This window comes from Mastigoproctus giganteus, chromosome 8 (assembly GCF_048544385.1).
Source record: "Mastigoproctus giganteus isolate SK-2022 chromosome 8, ASM4854438v1, whole genome shotgun sequence".
NCBI lineage: Eukaryota > Metazoa > Arthropoda > Arachnida > Uropygi > Thelyphonidae > Mastigoproctus > Mastigoproctus giganteus.
The window spans coordinates 207,676,898-207,696,002 of NC_143582.1; the positions used below are offsets into that span (position 1 = coordinate 207,676,898).

Consider the following 19,105-nt stretch of genomic DNA (forward strand, 5'->3'; position numbering starts at 1 on the left):
ACAGGATCAATGCCCGATTTAGGTATAAGTCATAGCTTGGGGCAATGCCGTTTCCTATTGTGAGGTTAAAAACTATAATACAGGTACGAATAAAACTAGTTTTGCATGGCGAAGCTTGCCACTTAGTCATCTGTTCCAATCTTATATGTAAAAACTGGACTTCAAAGTGTCTAAGCGATGTCCAGCCACTAAAATACAAGCAGTGACTGAAGAAAAGAAACGAATGGAAACTGGAAAAGTGGCCAGATGCACCTGAAGAAATTCTTAAAGCAGCTTAAACTTTCGAAATAGACTCCGGCAATGAATTAAACGGATCAGATTAAATTACACATCACTGCAGAATAAAATTCTGTGCTATTCCTTCAAAAAATAAATAAATAAAATACAATAATCATTTTTTGCACCTATAACCCGCTAGGTTACACTAACTTCGGCCCTGTATACAATTTTATTTAATTGATGGTGTTGATCTTACTGGAGCTTGGACAGTGTTAGTTGAAATAAAGGAATAAATATTTTGTAACCTTTTCCCAGTTATGAAATTCTTTACATGATCTTTTTGACTAAACTGCTGAGTATATAATAACAGTCTCTTGTTATTTTCCTCCACTTATGCTTGAAAATTGGATATACGCTAACGCACAGATCCATATTTATTCTGCCGAGATTTTACACCGAAGAAGATTTTGAATGGGACCATTACTTAAGGTCATGTTACCATTTAGGAGACGTTTAACTTTTATTACCTTAAATGTTTACTGACCTTGAATTTTGAGTGTTGAAATGGTTACATCAACACCATTTCTGTTTTGTGCCTCACACATGAATTCTCCGGTATCTTCGGGAGTAACTTTGGAAATGGTTAAGGTACAGAGCCCAGTTGGTTCGTAAAAGATTTGATACTGAGGAGAGTGTCTGATTACTTTGTTATGCCTATACCACGTTATTTTGGGCTTGGGAGTGCCACTAACTTTGCATTCCAACCTAAGGATAAAAAGGCATAGCGTTAGAAAGATAACTATAGAAACTTCCCTCATTTAACTAAAAGATACTACAAAAATTTGTGATTCCGTAAAAAAATTTCATTGTATTGTTTGATTCTAAGGCATCTTGAAATTCCTTATATTACTCACAAACACGATAACAAAATACATAAATACATAAAATTAAATACAATAATAGTAACATTTTCAGGGAAAACAAGATCCACAAACTAACTGCAAGAAGGAGTACACTGGACCTAACTTAGTGGTAATGATTAGGAAATCTCCAGGTCAAACGGCGCATAATCTCACAGCCATTTCTTTACCAGTTTGGAGGAGAGTGGGAGAACTACTGAGTCCATACTTTGTTAAACAGTTCGGTGTATTTCATCCGCCTTCCTATGCACGTGTGGCAAACTGGTATCGTCACCATCTTCCCCACACCGGGTGGAAAAGTCCCGGTTCGAGTCCTGTCGATAACGCGAGGTACTTTTATGGGCTTTTTTCACTTCATGGCTGAGTTAGTCGGTCTCGGGCATAGATATCAAGGTTTTCCCAGGAAACAGGGGTTTTTCGTCCAGCAAAACAAAGCAAGCAAATAGACCAGAGAATGCGCAATTTACAGACACAATACACATGGGTAGATGAAATAATTTTTCGGGTGAATCTAATAAAGTTTTTTTTTTTTTTTTTTTCATCCGCTTCTACACTGCACTACACCCATTTCCGGCCATTTTACAGAGTTTCGTATATCATCACAGAGAACTATGGCGGAATTGAACTAACGTTTAGGAACCTCCCTACATAAGACAACACACACACATTTCATCCATACCTACGATGCACTGCCCTACAAAATACCGCATTCCTCCTTTAAAATCTAAACAGAACAGCCGATAATTTGAATAACGTATGAGTATGTACATACATTATTCAAATGTCAGGCTTACCAATAGTAGTAAGTTGAAAAAGCCATTTGCTATGAGAAAAGCATCGAGTTCATATATCGTTCCAGATTGTTAAAAAAGTTTATAAGCAGCTGCTATCGATAGGAAAAACACTGACAACGATATGCACGGTACAGATAGGAGGAAAGTACTCTGAGATCTTGGCTGACATCTTCTTTCCTTTGATGTAAACAAAAATAGAAAGGCAACACTGGACAAAGTCATTAGCGCCCTCAATGCCTAGACGGAAATTTTTATGGGCTTTTTTCATAATGTGGCTGAGTTAGTCGGCCGCAAGTGAGGACTGCGTGGATTTTTGTCCCGAAACTAGAGCGTTTTGTCCAACAAACAGCAAACGGACCGAATAATACGCGAAATTACAAAGAAAATATGCTGACGCCTCATAGCCATTAATTGCTTTGGCGCTCTCTTAACACACACGCACACACCTGGCCTATTATTATTTCTGCCTCATTAGCAGAATCACACGCTTGGAGCAAAGTGATAACACTATGCACACTATGCCCCGTGTATTCATCTTTCACAGTTCATGCTCTGTAATCATTTTTTAAAACTCGTACGTATTTCTTGATCCACTGTCCTGTTTCCTACTAATAGACGTGTAAGAGTTCGGGAAAAAAAAGAAAAATATTCGGAGTGCATTTACCTTCTCTCAAGGTCTCTGGTGTGAGCAATTTTTTCATTGCATGGTATTGGTCCTCGTGTTCCTAGGTATTGCATATGTGGACCAGATTTCTCCTAAATTGTTGTTGATGCACTTTGGAAAGGGCAAGAATTGTGAGGGACAGTTTGAAAATTGGTCCTAATATTATACATGAGGCATCTTTCTGCCTCATAACTCCTATATTTAAATCCAGTGGAAAATATGAGGCATTATTTGAAAAGATGCATCGCCTTACAACAACTGCTTACGAATATGTGCATGGTGATGTTAGCCTATTTCTGTAAAAAAAATAGGCTGACATCAACTAGGGACATCTGTCCCCTTGTAGTCTGCGGGGATAGCACAGTGGTGTCGTCACCATCCTCCCCACACTGGGTGGAAAAGGCTCGGGTTCGAATCCCGTCGGTGACGCGAGAAACTTTATTGGGCTTTTTTCACTCCATGGCTGAATTAGTCCGTCTCAGGAATAGATAGCAAGGTTCCCCAGAAACTGGTTTTTTTCGCAAAACAGGCAAATTGACCAGAGAACACTCGCAATTTACAGACAAATAAATATAAGAGCAGATGTAATCATTTACGAGAGACCCTAATATTATAATTTTTTGTCCACCCCTTGTAGAAGAAATATAAAGAGGATTGCTGCTGTTGTGATCACTAAAGGAGGATCAACTTGCTATTTACTGTACACTAATATTTTTATAAGGTAGTGTATTTAAAATTTATCACTTCATATTTCTTGTTTCTCATAATTTTTACCCTAAAGGATAATCTCTCTCTTTTAAGTACACAGTCGAAGCGAGTGGTCCTCTTGATACCGCAAATCACAACTTGGTGATGGTCTCTTCTTCGCTGAAGCCTTTCTTTTGTGGCTATTCTCAGCCTCGTGTTGTTTGGCATTGCAAGAATGCAAAATGGGATGATCTGCTAGAGATTTCTTTTCTTCTTTTCCTTGGGGGGATTAATGTTTCAAATCTCCTGATGTCAATGTTCAGATTGTGACAGTGAAATTAATCTTGTAGGGATGAAGCCTTTATTCCACACTCACCTTCAAATATCGTCCTTTATTTAAACCTTGGTTTTCCAATAAATTCTTCCAAAAAGAGAAGAACGTTGCATATTGCAATTGACTTGTATCCAAATCGCCAGGTTCATTTTCTGCCGACACCAATGCTCGCAACAATTGTAAAGCAATTATTAATCAGTTCAAACTAGATTTCGTACAGGCCAAGAGTAAAAAGCTTGCTTCTTGTCCAAACGGTAGTCCAGCATTCTGGCCTCTTGCCAAAGCTATTGGCCGCAACTTTTGCCCATCACTATTCCCACCTCTGTAAAAACAAGATGGTTGTGTTGCCACTTCGGCCAAAGATAAAGCTGAACTACTAGCATCCTACTTTTCTTCCAACTCGTGTATTGATGATCTTGGTAAACCACCTCCTACAATTCCCAGTATACTGCATTCAATGCCTTCTGTAGTCTTCTGTCAAAAGGATGTCAGAAGGATTTTGAACAATCTCGATGCTAAGAAAGCTCCAGGTCCTGATGATATTTCTCCACTTGTTCTCAAAACCTATGCTCCTGAACTTACTCTTCTGTGTTGCCTTTTTTCACTTTCTTATTCCAAAGGAGTTTTTCCTTCTGCTTGGAAATTTGCTCATATCCAGCTAGTTCCTAAAAAGGGTGACAAAGCCCTCCGATCCAATTATCGTCCCATTGCACTTCTACTCTTTCTAAAGTAATGCAGAAATCAATTCACCACCAACTCTTAAACTATCTAGAAAGCTTCCATCTGATCAATGATCGCCAGTATGGATTCCGTCAATGTCGATCCACTGGTGATATTCTGGCTTATGTTACCCATCTGTGGACAAACGGAATGGAAAAGTTTGGTGAAACTCAAATAGTTGCTCTTGACATTTCAAAGTCTTTTGATCGTGTTTGGCATAAAGGTCTTTTAAATAAGCTTCCATCTTATGGTTTGCGAACTGTTTTTTTGTAATTGGGTATCCAGTTTTATCTCTGACTGCTCATTGCGGATGATGGTAGATCGCTCTCTGTCTTCTAACTTCTTCACTAATGCTGGTGTTCCCCAAGGTTCAGTTCTTTATCCCACTCTCTTCCTCTTGTACATTAGTGATCTTCTTTCATTGACCGGTAATCCTATCCACAGTTTTGCTGATGATAGCACATTGTATTCCACCTTCTTCTAGTTTGAGAAACCTTGCCATGCACAAACAGCTTAAACTTCTCGAATATCCACTACCAATTCCTTAAATGCTGATCTTTATCTTTTATCTTTTATCTTTGCTCCAGTGGAGCAAAGATAACTTAGTTGATTTCAATCCTTCTAAAACTGAATCCTGTTTTATATCTCGCAAAAAATATTCTTCTGCTCCTATGCTTATCTTCGATGACACTCTGATTTCCTGGCAAGATCATATATCTCTTTTGGGGATTACCTTGACTTTTAATCTCTTTTGGCATAAGCATATTACAAATATTGCTTCTCCTGCATTTAAAAAACTGATTTTCTCTTTTTCTAATTTTTCCTAAAAATCCCAAAAAATTTCTCCTATCTTGAAAAGATTTGAGCTCAGGTCTTGAATACACGGTGCAGAAGGACTGTGATTGTAACCACTGCATTGCCGAGAGGGTGTATTGTTATTATTGAAATTCTTATTCTAAAGTTCCTTTGTGTAAACGTGGATTGTAAAGTGGTCTGTATTATGAAAGAAATAAAGTAGAAACAAGTGTTGGTTGAAAGGTGTTTTCTACAGACAAGCAAACATACAAAAATCCTTTGTTCTAAGAGAAGCGTACCAATCGAACTTAAGGCTATAAAAAGCTGCAAACAAACATATACCAGATAGAATTTGGCATTAAAGGTTAGTAAGGTTTACTGAACTTACTTGACAAGCTGCCCAACTTTAACGTCCACAGTTTTCAGTGGAGAAACGAACTTTGGAGCGGTGCCCGACTCTTTAGGTTCTTCTGTCTTTATTGGGAACTCTGCTGTTTCCACTTTTTCTGGAGGTGAAATAGGTGCAAACTCCTCCTCGGGAAGATCAGGAATTATTTCTTCCAGAATCTCATCTTCGGATATACTTTGAAGTGTGGCATCAGTTTCCAGTTTATCGACGCTAATGGTGGCAATTTCTGAATCTGGAACATATTCGTAAGCTGAAATATAAAAACAGAAATTGATATAATTTTTAATTATTTTATTACCTTCAGAAGAATTTGCTATAGATTTTAAATTGAAATTTGTTCACCAGGTGGAATGCATATCTTTCTTTTGCGCTCTTTGTGTAGAGATAAATGTGTTTACGACCAGTAATTTAAGCAGGAAAAAAAATTCCAAGAATCATTTGGACATACGACCATTAATTAAGTCTTAATTATTATAACAGTTATTGTCATGCAAGAGACCAATTTAGCGAAGTGTTTGATATTAATTAATTTTAATAATAATGTAAGAATACAGGTCTTTAACCACATTTCCCTTGTATGTGATTATTCATTTATTGTACAACCTATTGGTCAAAGGTATGTATCAAGTTGGACCATCCAGAAGCCAACTCATCTGCCCATGTGTAATATGTTCATAAATTGTGTGTGTTCTGTGGTCGATCTGTCTATTTTAATGGACGAAAAACCTGGATTTCCGGTGCGGAGAGGGCTTTCTGCCCCCTCCCCGCACCGGAGGATGACAGCAGTGATATTTGAAGATCAGTATAACATTTATTAGCTAGGCGAGTTTCTTAAAAGAAAAAAGATGTGTTTATTTAGGAACACCATTTTGCATACATATCATTTCTGAAATGTCAAGACAATCAACAATAAATAGCATTAGCATTAGAGGCATATGATGCAAGAAAGCAGCATCAGCCAAAAAAAAAAAAAAAAAACTCTTCCCATTTCACCCATCCATTCGTTCCAAATGTTTGTCAAGTTCTGCTTTGAATTTATTTAAGCTGTCCACTTCTACAACGACAGATGGAAGTTTGTTCCAGCAATCAACCATCCGCTGACCAAAGGCAAATTTTCACACATCTATTCTACAACTGTATTTCTTCAATTTGAATTTGTGTCCCCTCAGGCGATTAATCTGGGCAAGAGGAAGAATCCCATCAGCATTGAGCTTGCTCAAGCATGCCTGTACCAAAATATCCAAACATGCCTGTAACAAATAAGACTACCGAAACACCGAGAACTGTATTCGCGACATTGGCAAAAATATTCGGAATAAAGCTGTTTGAGAGATGGAGCATTAATATAGTGCATATGAATTCACTACAAACGAGAGAATGCATATCTACATGAGCAAGGCGGACACTTCTAATAAATAAATAAATATTCATTTATTGCAAATGGCTAGGGGCAGGTAAAAATACAAAGGAAATGACATAAAATAATCGAGTATATGCACATAGCAGATTTTATATAGATTTTAACAATGACTAGGAATTTTAGTTATGAATTTTAAAAAATTGCAGAACAGAAGAGGACATTTGGCTTTCAGTTGCAATTACTGGGTTGGATTATTTTTCTTCATTTTATCGGAGATCTGACTCCTGTAGGCTTCAGAGTTGATTAACCTGTTGCAATCAATGTTGTGATTATTTATGAGGTGAAGGGATGCATTGGGGAACATTCTGTCCATTTGTTTGAGTCTGGAGAGGTTGGATTTGAATCGCTGGTTTCTTGAATTTTCCATGTTGGGGACAGCTATTATATTGGCTAAGTTTGGTGAATCGCATGCAGAAGTGATTAACTTTGCAAGAAGCATGACTCCAGACTCGTTAATCATTTGTTGCAGAGGCTTTATTTTTAGGTTTTCATAAAGCTGTTGCCTTGATATTGAGCCATCTAAGAACCCAATATTCTAGGGCAAGGAATTTCTTGACGGTTACTTGAGGAGCACCAGACCAGATTTCGGAAGCATAGGACAGAATGGGAAAGATGCATCTTTGAACATGCTTAATGACTGTTTTTCTGTCTTGAATCGCTGCTGTTTCTTGCTTAATTAACCATTTTGATTTTTGAATTTTTTGAGCAACATATAAATAGTGGGCATTAAAGGAGAGATTTTTATCAAAAACAACTCCAAGGTCTTTGTGAGCATAAACATTTGGGATTGGGACATCTGCAATTTTTATTTATATGTGGTTGGGTTGTTTATGAAGGGAACAAGTAATTTGAGATCTTTAAGCCTGAGATCTTTCAGGTACTTGATGATTTCACAAATCTGTGAATTCGCATCATTGATAACTTTGCGAATATCATCACTGGCTTTGCAGATTATAAATAACTTTAAATCATCGGCATATGCCAGTAGGTTTGGATTTTCTTGTAGAAGTGGTTGAAGAGATGCTGAAAATATAGTACTGGAGAGAACGGCTCCTTGAGGTTGTGATGAGAATATTGTTAGTACTAGTGGGGAACAGAAGTCTGCGATTTAGGCTGTATTGAAGATAGGAAATAATCATTGTGTCAACGAGAAAATTATTTTTTAGTATTTCAAAAGCTTTTTCGAGATCTATGTTGTCGAAAGCACCTTTGATGTCAAAATAAAATACATCGCATTGTGCCTTATCTTGAAACGCAGTTTGGATGCGTACAATGGTGTCAGCTAGGCTTGTTATTGTGGAGCGCCCTTTAGGACCAAAATGCATATTGACAGATGCATTAGCGAAGATTGCATGTTGAAGATATGGTAGCATGATTTTTTTAATAATTTTAGTAATTATTGACGAAACAGCAATTGGTCGATGGCCGGAATGGTTATTTCCGCAAGATTTTTTAGGAATCAGCGTAATCCTGAAGGTTTTATCTTGGAAGGAATGGCTGGGAGATGCACCTGGAAATGATATGCACTAACGAATCAATAATGTATACGCTGGACAATCTAATAATAAAACCAGGGATGCCGTCAGGACCTTCACTATTATCAGGGCGTATTTGGTTAACTGCACGCTGAACTGTATTCTTGTTCACAAGTTGGTTAATTAGCAGGGTTTGACCCGGAGACACATCATGTTGCACATTGTCTGCTTGTTCATAAGAATTAAATGCTATAAATCTGTTTTGTATACCTTCAGTGCAAATGTCAGAACTGCTTGTTTCCATATTGCATCTTATCCATTCAAAAAGTAGATCATGCTGTAAGGTAGCTGTTGTTTTTATAGAAAGTGCTCTTTTATTGTGCTTTAGGGTGGACATAACATAATTTTTGTATGACTGAATTTTTTTGAGTTGAAACAAAGCTCTGCTCTTTTTATATTTTATGTGTGCTGATGAAGTGCCGTATTTCTTCCGTCTGTGGTATTTTTGCTTATTTTTAAAGTATGGTTTCAGGTGGGATTTGAACCAAGGTTTGGAGTGAGAAGATATTCTAACAAGTTTGAATGCCGACTCTGTTTTCAGTTGATTCAGCCATTTTATAAGAAGAAAGGTGGCGTCCTGTGTAGGAATATTTTTAAGAGAATCCCATGGGTAGTATTTTAAGAGCTGCAAAAACTTTTCTTTTTGAAGGAATTTAATTGATGATATTCTTTTAGTGATTTCTAGAGGGGGGGGTGAGGATTCCCGCAGCAGATTTTTGCTTGCAGTTCTATACTTTTGTGGGCAGATTTAAATGTAATGTTCCTGATAAGTTTTTTTTTATGCAGTGGAAAGTTAGAGTATACAAGTTCAAGCGCTTGATTACCTCTTGTAACAGGGACGTTGATTTTTTTAGCTCCTAGAACTAAAAATGAGTCGGACAGCAGCTTCATTTGTAAATTATATTTGGGCAGGGGAAGGTTAAAGTCCCCCATTATAATGATGTTAGTTTGAGGCTTAAGAACAGTAGTGATCCAGGTTTCCTTCATTAATGATGTCATCAGTAGGCTCCAGGCGGAATATAAATATAAATTTGAAGCAGAGAATCCTTAACTTGGATTAGTAGGGAAATTCCTTCAAAGTTGAAGGTATTCGAGTTGTATGTATTCAAATTTTTAATATTGGATTTTAAAATTATAGCTGTCCCACCACCTCTACGATTAATTCTTGATGTCATGTATGGCGTGTAGCTGAGATTCTTCGACAGTAAGAAAACATCTTGTAAAGATTCCTGCATCCACGTTTCAACTAAACATATGATGTCATGCGATTCTTCAACCATTAATGAAATAAGCGTAGACAGTTTATTTTTTATGCTTCTTACATTTTGAAGAAAAATGCTGAGATGGACATATGTGTTGGAAGGTTGTTTGCAAACAGATGTATTAGGTTGAGAATCAGGAATATTATTCTATAGCTATGCAGAGAGTTCAGCAGATCGAGAATTAGTTGGTAACTTTTCACTAGAGTTGTTGACCGATCCTCCAATAGCTCCATAAAATGGCATGACGAGTAGACCATTTGGCCAGATATCAGGATTTAGATATTGTTGTAGGTCACAATTCTTTAGCTCAATTCTAAATGATGAATATGTGGGATGTTTGGTTCTTATTTCGAAAGCTCTACCTGGGATTTCTAGCTCTATAGTAGCTGGTCCATCTGCTGGGAGGTAGTATTGGGGTCTACCCTGCTAACAAAAATGTTACTACTTCTAAGCATCGAACTATTTCTATTTCTAATTTTAATGCAAGACTGCATATTTCTTGTTCCTATTATGCTTGCATATCTGTTGTTTCTGCGGGAAAACTTAAAACTTGGGGAGTTTGTAGGCAAGCTATTATGGGAAGGCACTTCAGGGTAATGCTCAGAGCGATCATTTTGACAGTGCGCATACAAATTGTTCGGTTTCTGTTGATTACTAATAGTGGTGGATATCGGTTGTCTGCCTGTGTCAATACGTTGCGAGGAAGCACGATTGAGTTCTCGGAAAGAAAGAGCTCGATTTTTGGGATCGCGCAGCTGTTTTTTCTGGAACAAATTCTTCAGCATCTGGTCTGAGGACTGGAACTGCAGAAGCCTGATGAACAGAAGGGTGAGGCGCCGGATGGCTTTCGACCATAGCCTTTAGTTCGAGAAGCAAGTGGTAGAATTTACATTGCTGATCTTCTATTTGAAAAAGATGTGTTTAATATCTTCATTTTCTCCAAATTGTTTCCTCAGCATTTGTTCCAGGGAAGCAAATGAGCAATCATTGTTTGGGGCTGTTGAAGGCAGGGGGGGGGCGGACGGATAGAAGAGTCATCCGTTTGGGCGGGGGCATCTTTAGTTGACTTCCTTGTCAGGAAGGGTATCCTCGTCGAACTGAATATGTAAAACTGTGCTTTGTTAATAATCTGATGTAACTCATGTTTTTCTCATGTATCTTTTGTAAATATGTTTTGTAAACCCTTGGCACCACCATGCCGTGACGGGACTAATTGTATGTCTATCATTGCTGCAATTAAAGATTCTATTCTATTCTATTGTATGGTCTGAGGACTTAGGAGATTGTACTATATTGACGGGGGAAGACGAAGGATAGTCAGCGTTGCTAAGGAGAACAGCATCTGTTGGGGTATCCTGGCAATTCAGCTGATGCTGACTAGGAGACTGTAAATTTGCACTTCCCTTGTTACCACTTTTGCATGAAAGGCATCTGAATTTGTTTTTTAAATTACTGGATTTATAAAAGTTCTTTATTAATGAACACGCATCACAAAACACCATACTGCAAATTCCCTTGCATATAACCCAATTCCGTACTGTTTTTTGACATGCATTGCATGAAACCGATTCCTTAGGTGGCATGTTGAAGAGTTGAGAATGGCTTTAAATATCAGCAAACCGAATGTAACAAATAAGCAGGTGAGCCGTTCTGTTACATTTTATTGCATTCTATGTTCGTTTTTGATAAAATTTTATTGGATTGCAAATTGGTTGCATTTTAATCGGATGACCCTTTTTAAAACACCCTGTAATAAAAACTGTGGTTATATAACAAAGACAATAGCTAATAAAAAAACGTGGTTGTATAACCACGGTTTTATTAGCTATTGTCTTTGAATTATATGGGCAAGTTGTAAATACTCAGTATTTGGGATGGTCGATCACATGAACTGGTGTGAACTGAACCAGACTATTAATTTTTCACACATAGTTTGATATCTTTGGAAAAGATATGATTTTGTATATATACACTGAAAGTACATTGAAATAGTACCACCTACCCAAAGGGTAATAAACCTTTATGACCTTGACTTTATCAAGTGGGAAAGTGGTTTCTTCAACTCATTCAGGTTAGTAGTACCATTAATGTCTTTCTGTAGTTACGTTAATTTCTATTAATGAATAGAACAGGAAATATAACTTACATTCCACAGTGAGAGTAGTTCTGGTAACTGCTTCTCCTGCTTTATTTATGGCTCTACATACATACTCCCCCATGTCCTCCGGAAATACCTCAGAGATAAACAGTTCGCAGTAGCCATCATTACGAGTTGTTGTCCAAACATCTTTATTTTCTCTCACTTCACGTTCGTTGTGGTACCATGTGACCTTTGGCATAGGCTTTCCTTTTACCTGGATATAAATAAATTATTTAAGAAACAGGTCCAAATAAAAGATAAAAAATATTTATAAAGTCCAATTTACATTAGTTTTTCATGTCATCCAGTTTACTTCAGTATTTTTACTGGTTTAGAAGATCTAAATATCACATCACTGGTAAATCTAATGAGGGTGCGATCTTCGGCTCACTTGAGTATTTTTTTTTTTTTTTTTGGTTAGTTGTTGGGGCATCGGCTTCTGTGGCCATAATGCATCTCCCAAAGTTTTTGCATTTTACTCTGATCCAAGCCCTAGGCGGGATACAAACCCGCGACATTTGGGTTGCCAGGCAGGCACTTTACCCACCTGCCTAGCCCGGTTGGCCCTTGAGTATTCATATTACATTTACAGTAACGGAAATTAGTAATCAGAACAGTATACAGTGGTAACTTTATTAGGGACTCTGCACCTACTTAGGGTCCCTCTTTGGTCCACAAAACGGCCTAGATCGGTCGTTGTGGTAATGGCAATGTGGTGTCGAAAGCATGCCACAGGGATACTGTTCCATCTTGAATCAACTGCTTCCCACAGTTTTTGCAAATTGGTCAGTTGCATTTCTCTACTTGAACACAGGCGCTCAAATGAGTTGAGATCTGTGACTGAGAAGGCCACCACAATAGGCTGAAGCTCTCAGATTCCTAGAACTATTTCTGTAAAATATGGCTTTTTGACATGGCGCATTATACTGTCGGAAGAATCTATTCGCAGATGGATACACTACAGCCATGAAAGGATGCGCTTTTGGCAACAATTTCCAGATAACCTGTTCAACTAGTAGCAATGGGTCCAATGTGCACGGCGAAACACTTCATACACTGCCATATTCAGCCTGCATTGTTGACACCGTGATGGGATGAGCCCATGGAATCATGATGGTTTCACCATATTCTTTCCTTCCATCAGCTGAAACAGCAGGCTAATGGGAGGTTGTTGTAAGGTTTTAGGTTCATCAGCGACTTAGGCCAGTTGCGCCCTATATATATTATAGCTCTAAATTGAGTGTTCTGTGGTCGATTTGCCTGTTTGCTGGACGAAAAACCCGAGTTTCCAGGAGGAAAAACCATGCTACTCTCGCCTGAAACCAACTAACTCAGCCACGTTGTGAAACAGGTCCATAATTTCTCGCGTCATTGATGGGATTCGAACTTTTTACCACCCGGTGTGTGTGTGTGTGTGTGTGTGTGTGTGTGTGTGTGTGTGTGTGTGTGTGTGTGTGTGTGTGTGTGTGTGTGTGTGTGTGGGAGTAGCACCCGGTTCAGCCGTCGGTTGTGAGACCATATCCGTGATAGAGCATGACGAATTAAGCGTCCTGAAATGCCTCTTTAATTACCACTGCTGTACTGGGTCGTTATTTGACTGAGTAGCTTTTCTGTTATCCTACTCAAGTCTTGTCAACCTCCATTGGCCTTTTGAATCAACGAGTTGTTTCTGATCACAGAACGCTGTTAGCTGGATGCTATTTGGTTATTGGACCAGTTTCAAAATTCGGAAAACACAGCAGTAAATGAAAACCCCCGCAGGATTTCAGTTTCCGAAATACTCATACCAGCGCGTGTGACGCCGACTACCATGCTACGTTCATAATAATTAAATCTTTCATTTTGCATTGAACTGCATCCCTACGTATCGGTTCATCTGCTTATTCTCGAAGGAAATGCATCCCTATATATCGGTTCACCTGCTTATATCGCATGATACGAACACGTGATGCTGTTACTGAAAGAGCTCTCCATTTCATGAAAAGGATATGTGTAGCTAATAAAGTGATCACTGTGTAGTATCAATCAGTATCAACGAATAGTAACGATGAAAACTGGATCATCAGTATACAGTAATGATGAAACATGAATCACGAGAATCATCCTATTCGGAAGTTTCTGGATCAGTAGTGACATGAAATATTTGTAAGGTGAAATTTAGAATACCTCAATAAATATTCGTACTCTTTGAAATAATATAACAATGTGAGGAAATAATACAAAGAAAATACAAAGTACAGTATTATCATAAAATATCATAAGGTAATAGAAAACAATACAAAACTGCTAATTGTGAAACAATATTGTTCTTGAATGTCTTCATTACAAATTTTTTTTATTAACTATTTTTCTGGAAGCCGAACTATTTGTATTATAATGCCTACAGCAAAGTTTTCCTTTTTTTGTTTTTAAAGAAACAAAGAACAAAAACACATTTTTATTGGGACTCAACCCTGTTATGTATGCGTAAAGAAATAAATGAAGGAAAATATTTTTCTCCAGCATTTCATGAAATCTTTATGAAATTTATTTAATTGTAATTAATCAAAGACTTCTTCTGTGGCCTACTACCGGCCTGTGTTATTTGATTGTTGAAGTTGTTGTAAGGGAAGTCGCCTCAAAGCCGACCGGGCTGGCCGAGTGGGTAAAGTACCTGCCCGGCAACCCAAAGGTCGCGGGTTCGATTCCCGCCTCGGGCTTGGATCAAAGTACTGCAAAAACCTTGGGAGGTGCAATATGGCCACAGAAGCCGATGCGCCAACAACTACCAAATCAAAAAAAAAAAAAAAAAAAAAAGTCGCCTCAACACTTAAAAATGTAATATTTTGAACTAGAGATTTAGCTTTTAGATGAGCAGATCATTTATTTCAAAATATAACAGAAAAAAAAAAATAAAACCAACAAGCATGCTTTTAAGCACTTAGGCTGTCCGACACTATATTGTTGCTGGCTATCAATAGAGATTAGGGACACCTGAAATATTAATAACTGATAACTCATCATGCTTCAAAGATAACAAGACGTTGACTATAGTCTGCCCCTTAAGGTATAGAAGGAGTGAACTTACGTAACAAAATAGTTTTGTCTCTTCTCCATCCATTACTTTACTTGGTGTTAGTGGAGTGGTGAACTGAGGCGGGATAGTATCTTCTTCTTCCGGCTCGGCTAGGGAAACGGAGAAAAATCATCATTCAGACCACAGAACGAAAATAAAATTCAAATGAATAATTGAATATTTTATTTTTAACCAAAATAAAATTCAAATGAATTACGATTTGAATTAGATTTAATCATTAATATAATTAATTATATTTAATACGAGTAAAGTAGATATTAAGTCCAGCGTTAGTATTTCATTGAAAAAAAAAAAAAAAAAAAAATACGATCTAGACGAATAGGAGATACAGAAAGACGAAGAAAAAATATATATATTTTGAGGACAATCAAAAAATTTTCGTTGTAGTAATATTTTACGAATTATTATTTTAAAAAATTGTAGGTACCGGTATATCATTAGCAGCAATCTAACAAGTACATAATCAGAATTTACTATATATTTAGGAATAAATTTAAATACTTACTCTCTACTGTTATGATCGCTGTGGTAGTAGCTGTTCCATGTTCATTTACTGCTTTGCATGAGTACTCTCCACCGTCATCCTGAAACACTTCGCAGATAAACAAAACAGAGCGATTCTTTTCATGCGTGATGTTAAAATCGCGTGATGACTTGATAGGCCGATTTTTAAAATACCATGTCAGAGTAGCTTCTGGTTCAGCTTTCACTTCAACATCCATCCTAACAGGTTCGCCTTCTGGAACCAACTGTGGCTTCAGCGGCTTTATGAAAGTGGGTGGCATTTGCATTGGTTTCACTGGCTCCTCTTCCACTGCAAGAAAATAATTTACGTTGACCTCTTTTGCAAAGTACATAGTGATACAAGTAAATCGTACGAATGTCATTCTGCTGCAAACTTCAAATATCAGTAGCTGCCAATAAAGTTAATACGTATAATACACCTCTCATTTGTTAAACAAAAAATGGCTCTTTCAAAGTGCTGATCAAATATGTGTCAGAAAATGCATCACAATGCAGGTTTCTCATGAAGGTCATGGTAAGAAAATTTGTGTCTTTTTTACAGAATCTAATATAACATGTTTCAAGTGACCTGAATAGGCTATTGTATGACAGTAAACAAATTTGATAGCCACGAAACTTAACACGATAAGCAGAAATAAAACTCAACTTATTTGACCATTTATTCAGGAAGCTGCAGCAATGGTCAAAGGTAAATGAGTTTGTTATTTTCATATCTTTTTCTATTTGAAACAGTAAAATTCCAGGCACAAAAGGTATAATGAACCACTTTCAGTTCAGTGGCTTCTGGAATAAAAAAACGTGTAAATGGAGTAATAGCCCCTGAATAAACTAAGAAGCATCATAATTTGACGAACGATTCAATGCAGATGTTTTTCTTAAAAACGATATTAGGCAAGGCAACGTACGCATTACGTTACATTTCAGGCGCGATCGATTATTAAATAACATACTGTAAACCGTTAAAAATTTCTGCATCATATTCGACACGTGTTTACCAAAACCTCATTACGTGACCCTCTAATAATTTGTCTAATCTTTACTTTAAATTTATCCAGACTACCAAATTCCGCAACACCAAATGAAAGTATGTTCCAGCAATTAGTTATTCGCTGGCTGGAGGGAAATTTCCGCACATCTAATCTGCAACCATCCCTTTCCAATTTAAATTTATGTTCCCTTATGTGCATCGTCCAAGAAGAGTAGGGATGATATCTGCATTTAGTTTACTGAATCCATTTCAAGCCTTGAACACATCAATCAGGTCTCCTTGAAACTGTCTAGTTTCCACAAGCCAGAATTTACAAAACTGAAATCTTTCTTGGTAAGAGTATCGTTTTGTGTCCCTAACTAATCTGGTTGCTCGTCTCCACACCAAGTCCCATTCCAGAGATTCGTGTCCTTCCTAAAATAAGGCTTCTAAACCTGTACGCTCAAGATGCGCCTAACTATTGTCTTACACTGAAGGATAATCACTACTTCCTTATCCTTGCTGGAAAAGTTCCTGTATATATCATTGCCAAGAACCTCATGAACTGTAATAGCTGCCTGTCTGCACTGCTCACAGACCTTCATGTTGGATCCTCTGTTTTTCGTTCTCCACTACCTTGAATGTAGGAGCGCTCACACCTTTGTATCATCAGCCAACTTAGACATTAGACTTCATATGCTTACACCAATATCGGCAATAAATTGAGAACAGTAAGACAAGTAAGCCGAACCCTGAGGGACTTTACTAATAATATTATGCCATGAAGAGCAGTGATTATTAATAACCACTGTCAATTAATGATCTCTATCAAAATTATTTTTTGCATTAAGTTCATTTGTGACTACCTGATAGTAATTAATCAAATTAGTCAGACAAGATCTCTCGTTAAGAAGTCCTGCTTTTTTGCCGTATAACTGCATTCCTGTCAAGATAATTTGCATTACTTCTTTAACCATTGACTACATTATTTTTCCTTTTGTGAACAGGAGAGATATTTGCATATCTCTAATGTGTAGAGGCCAAAGATGCTTTCATAATTATGTTCCAGGTTTGCTTACCTCTTTTGCTGGTTCTTTTAATACAATTGGATAGATTCCATTAGCGTGTAGGGTCTTATTTACTTTTAGGTTAAGATCGGCACATTCATCCAAAAGCTGTCTGCCCAAACCATCGCGCTACCCTCAATAGGTGTCCCGTTCACTGATGTTATTACAGTTAGTATATGTTAAAAGATAAGGAAACCAGATGCTGCAGAGCAGGTACCAATCTAGCTGTCCCTTAAATTTCACTAGTCTATCAAACGTGACTATTCAGGAAGCGGTTTGTTGCAGTGATCTTACCACTCTCTGATCAAACGTAAATTTCCTGAACTCCAGTATATTACTTTTCCTCTGGTATTTTGTACTTATGACCCCTGTTTTTGTCCCATTTCATTGTGAAAATTCCACCGTCGTGCTTGAAACAGGGCAATTTTTTTACATTATTAGTATTTTTTCCTTATACAGTTCAAACCAAAGTATTTCGTCTCGTTTCCATGTATGCTACAATACTCAGGTACATTAGAATAGTATCCTCCAGTCCAAAGTGGCTTCCTACTGTGAAGGTTGATACGCATCTCGTCATCCATATCCGCTGTTATGTATGAATGTTCTGTTTCCATTGCGCAAAGATCATATCCTCCAGTTTACTCTCTTTACTCTTCGTATTTACGTACGAATAAAACTCTTTGTTCCAATACGTGGTGTTTTTGGCTAGCGATTTCTCATACTCAGATTTCGCTTACCTAACCTCATCCGTTGGGTTTTATTATAATTAAACCATAATTTTTACGGAATCTGAATCCCTCATCACTCTGTAACTGTTCCATCTGACTGAGTATTAAGTTTACGTAGTCTGCCACACAGACTTAATGTTCTGCAGAGCCGACTTAATGTTCTGCAGCACGGTTAGGAGCGGTCCTGTGTCAGTAATTCCCTGGAGATTAATACATTTTGGAATCACTTTATCGTGTAAACCTGAACCATTGGTCTTACATTCGATTAACATGTTCTCTACACCATTCAGACGCTCTCCTGTGACGTGGGATCAGGAAGCACACACCATAGTTTGTCTTGCTTTGTTACATCATCATGTAATTTCCTGCTTATAATGGAGGCAGATACAAATGCTACTGTCAACCTGCGTCTTCATGCCGAAAACCGAACATTTTCGAGGTCTTGGCCTAGAGCTACCTACGCACGATCGACGTTAAACCATCGGACTGTATCTATTTGAGATCTACCGACCTCAAGCCATACAGTAGTTCGCCAGCACAACATTCAGGCAGCTGGTTCTTTTGAAAAATTGTTAACACTAGAAATGGTAATGTGAATAGTTGGTTCACTAAGCGAGGAAATAAGCTCGCTTTCCTGTCAGCCGCCTTATAAAGTGCGATTGCCAAGATAGGCCAGAACAGCAATTACGTCACTGTGCAATTAGGCCATGCTAATTTGGATATACGATATTTTCGAAATCTGCGCCACCCATTGGATTTGTAACGATCTATTCACCCAATCCGTACAATATCTGTAGTAAATGTACTATAAGATTATGCTGCCTAACTTTCGGAAACCAGCGT

The 19,105-nt window shown here is 37.6% G+C and overlaps 1 protein-coding gene across 1 annotated transcript in view; it reads right to left on the reverse strand.

Annotated features, from left to right (window-relative positions):
* The window catches only part of LOC150082232 (uncharacterized), a 1,008,282-nt gene that overhangs the window by 200,110 nt on the left and 789,067 nt on the right, over window positions 1-19,105 (reverse strand). The window contains exons 119-123 of the mRNA XM_090379191.1: window positions 15,481-15,789; window positions 14,967-15,064; window positions 11,906-12,113; window positions 5,522-5,792; window positions 764-984 (exon numbers count right to left, since the gene is read on the reverse strand). Coding sequence (XP_090235317.1) covers window positions 764-984; window positions 5,522-5,792; window positions 11,906-12,113; window positions 14,967-15,064; window positions 15,481-15,789 — 1,107 coding nt within the window. The remainder of the gene's footprint in view (window positions 1-763; window positions 985-5,521; window positions 5,793-11,905; window positions 12,114-14,966; window positions 15,065-15,480; window positions 15,790-19,105) is intronic.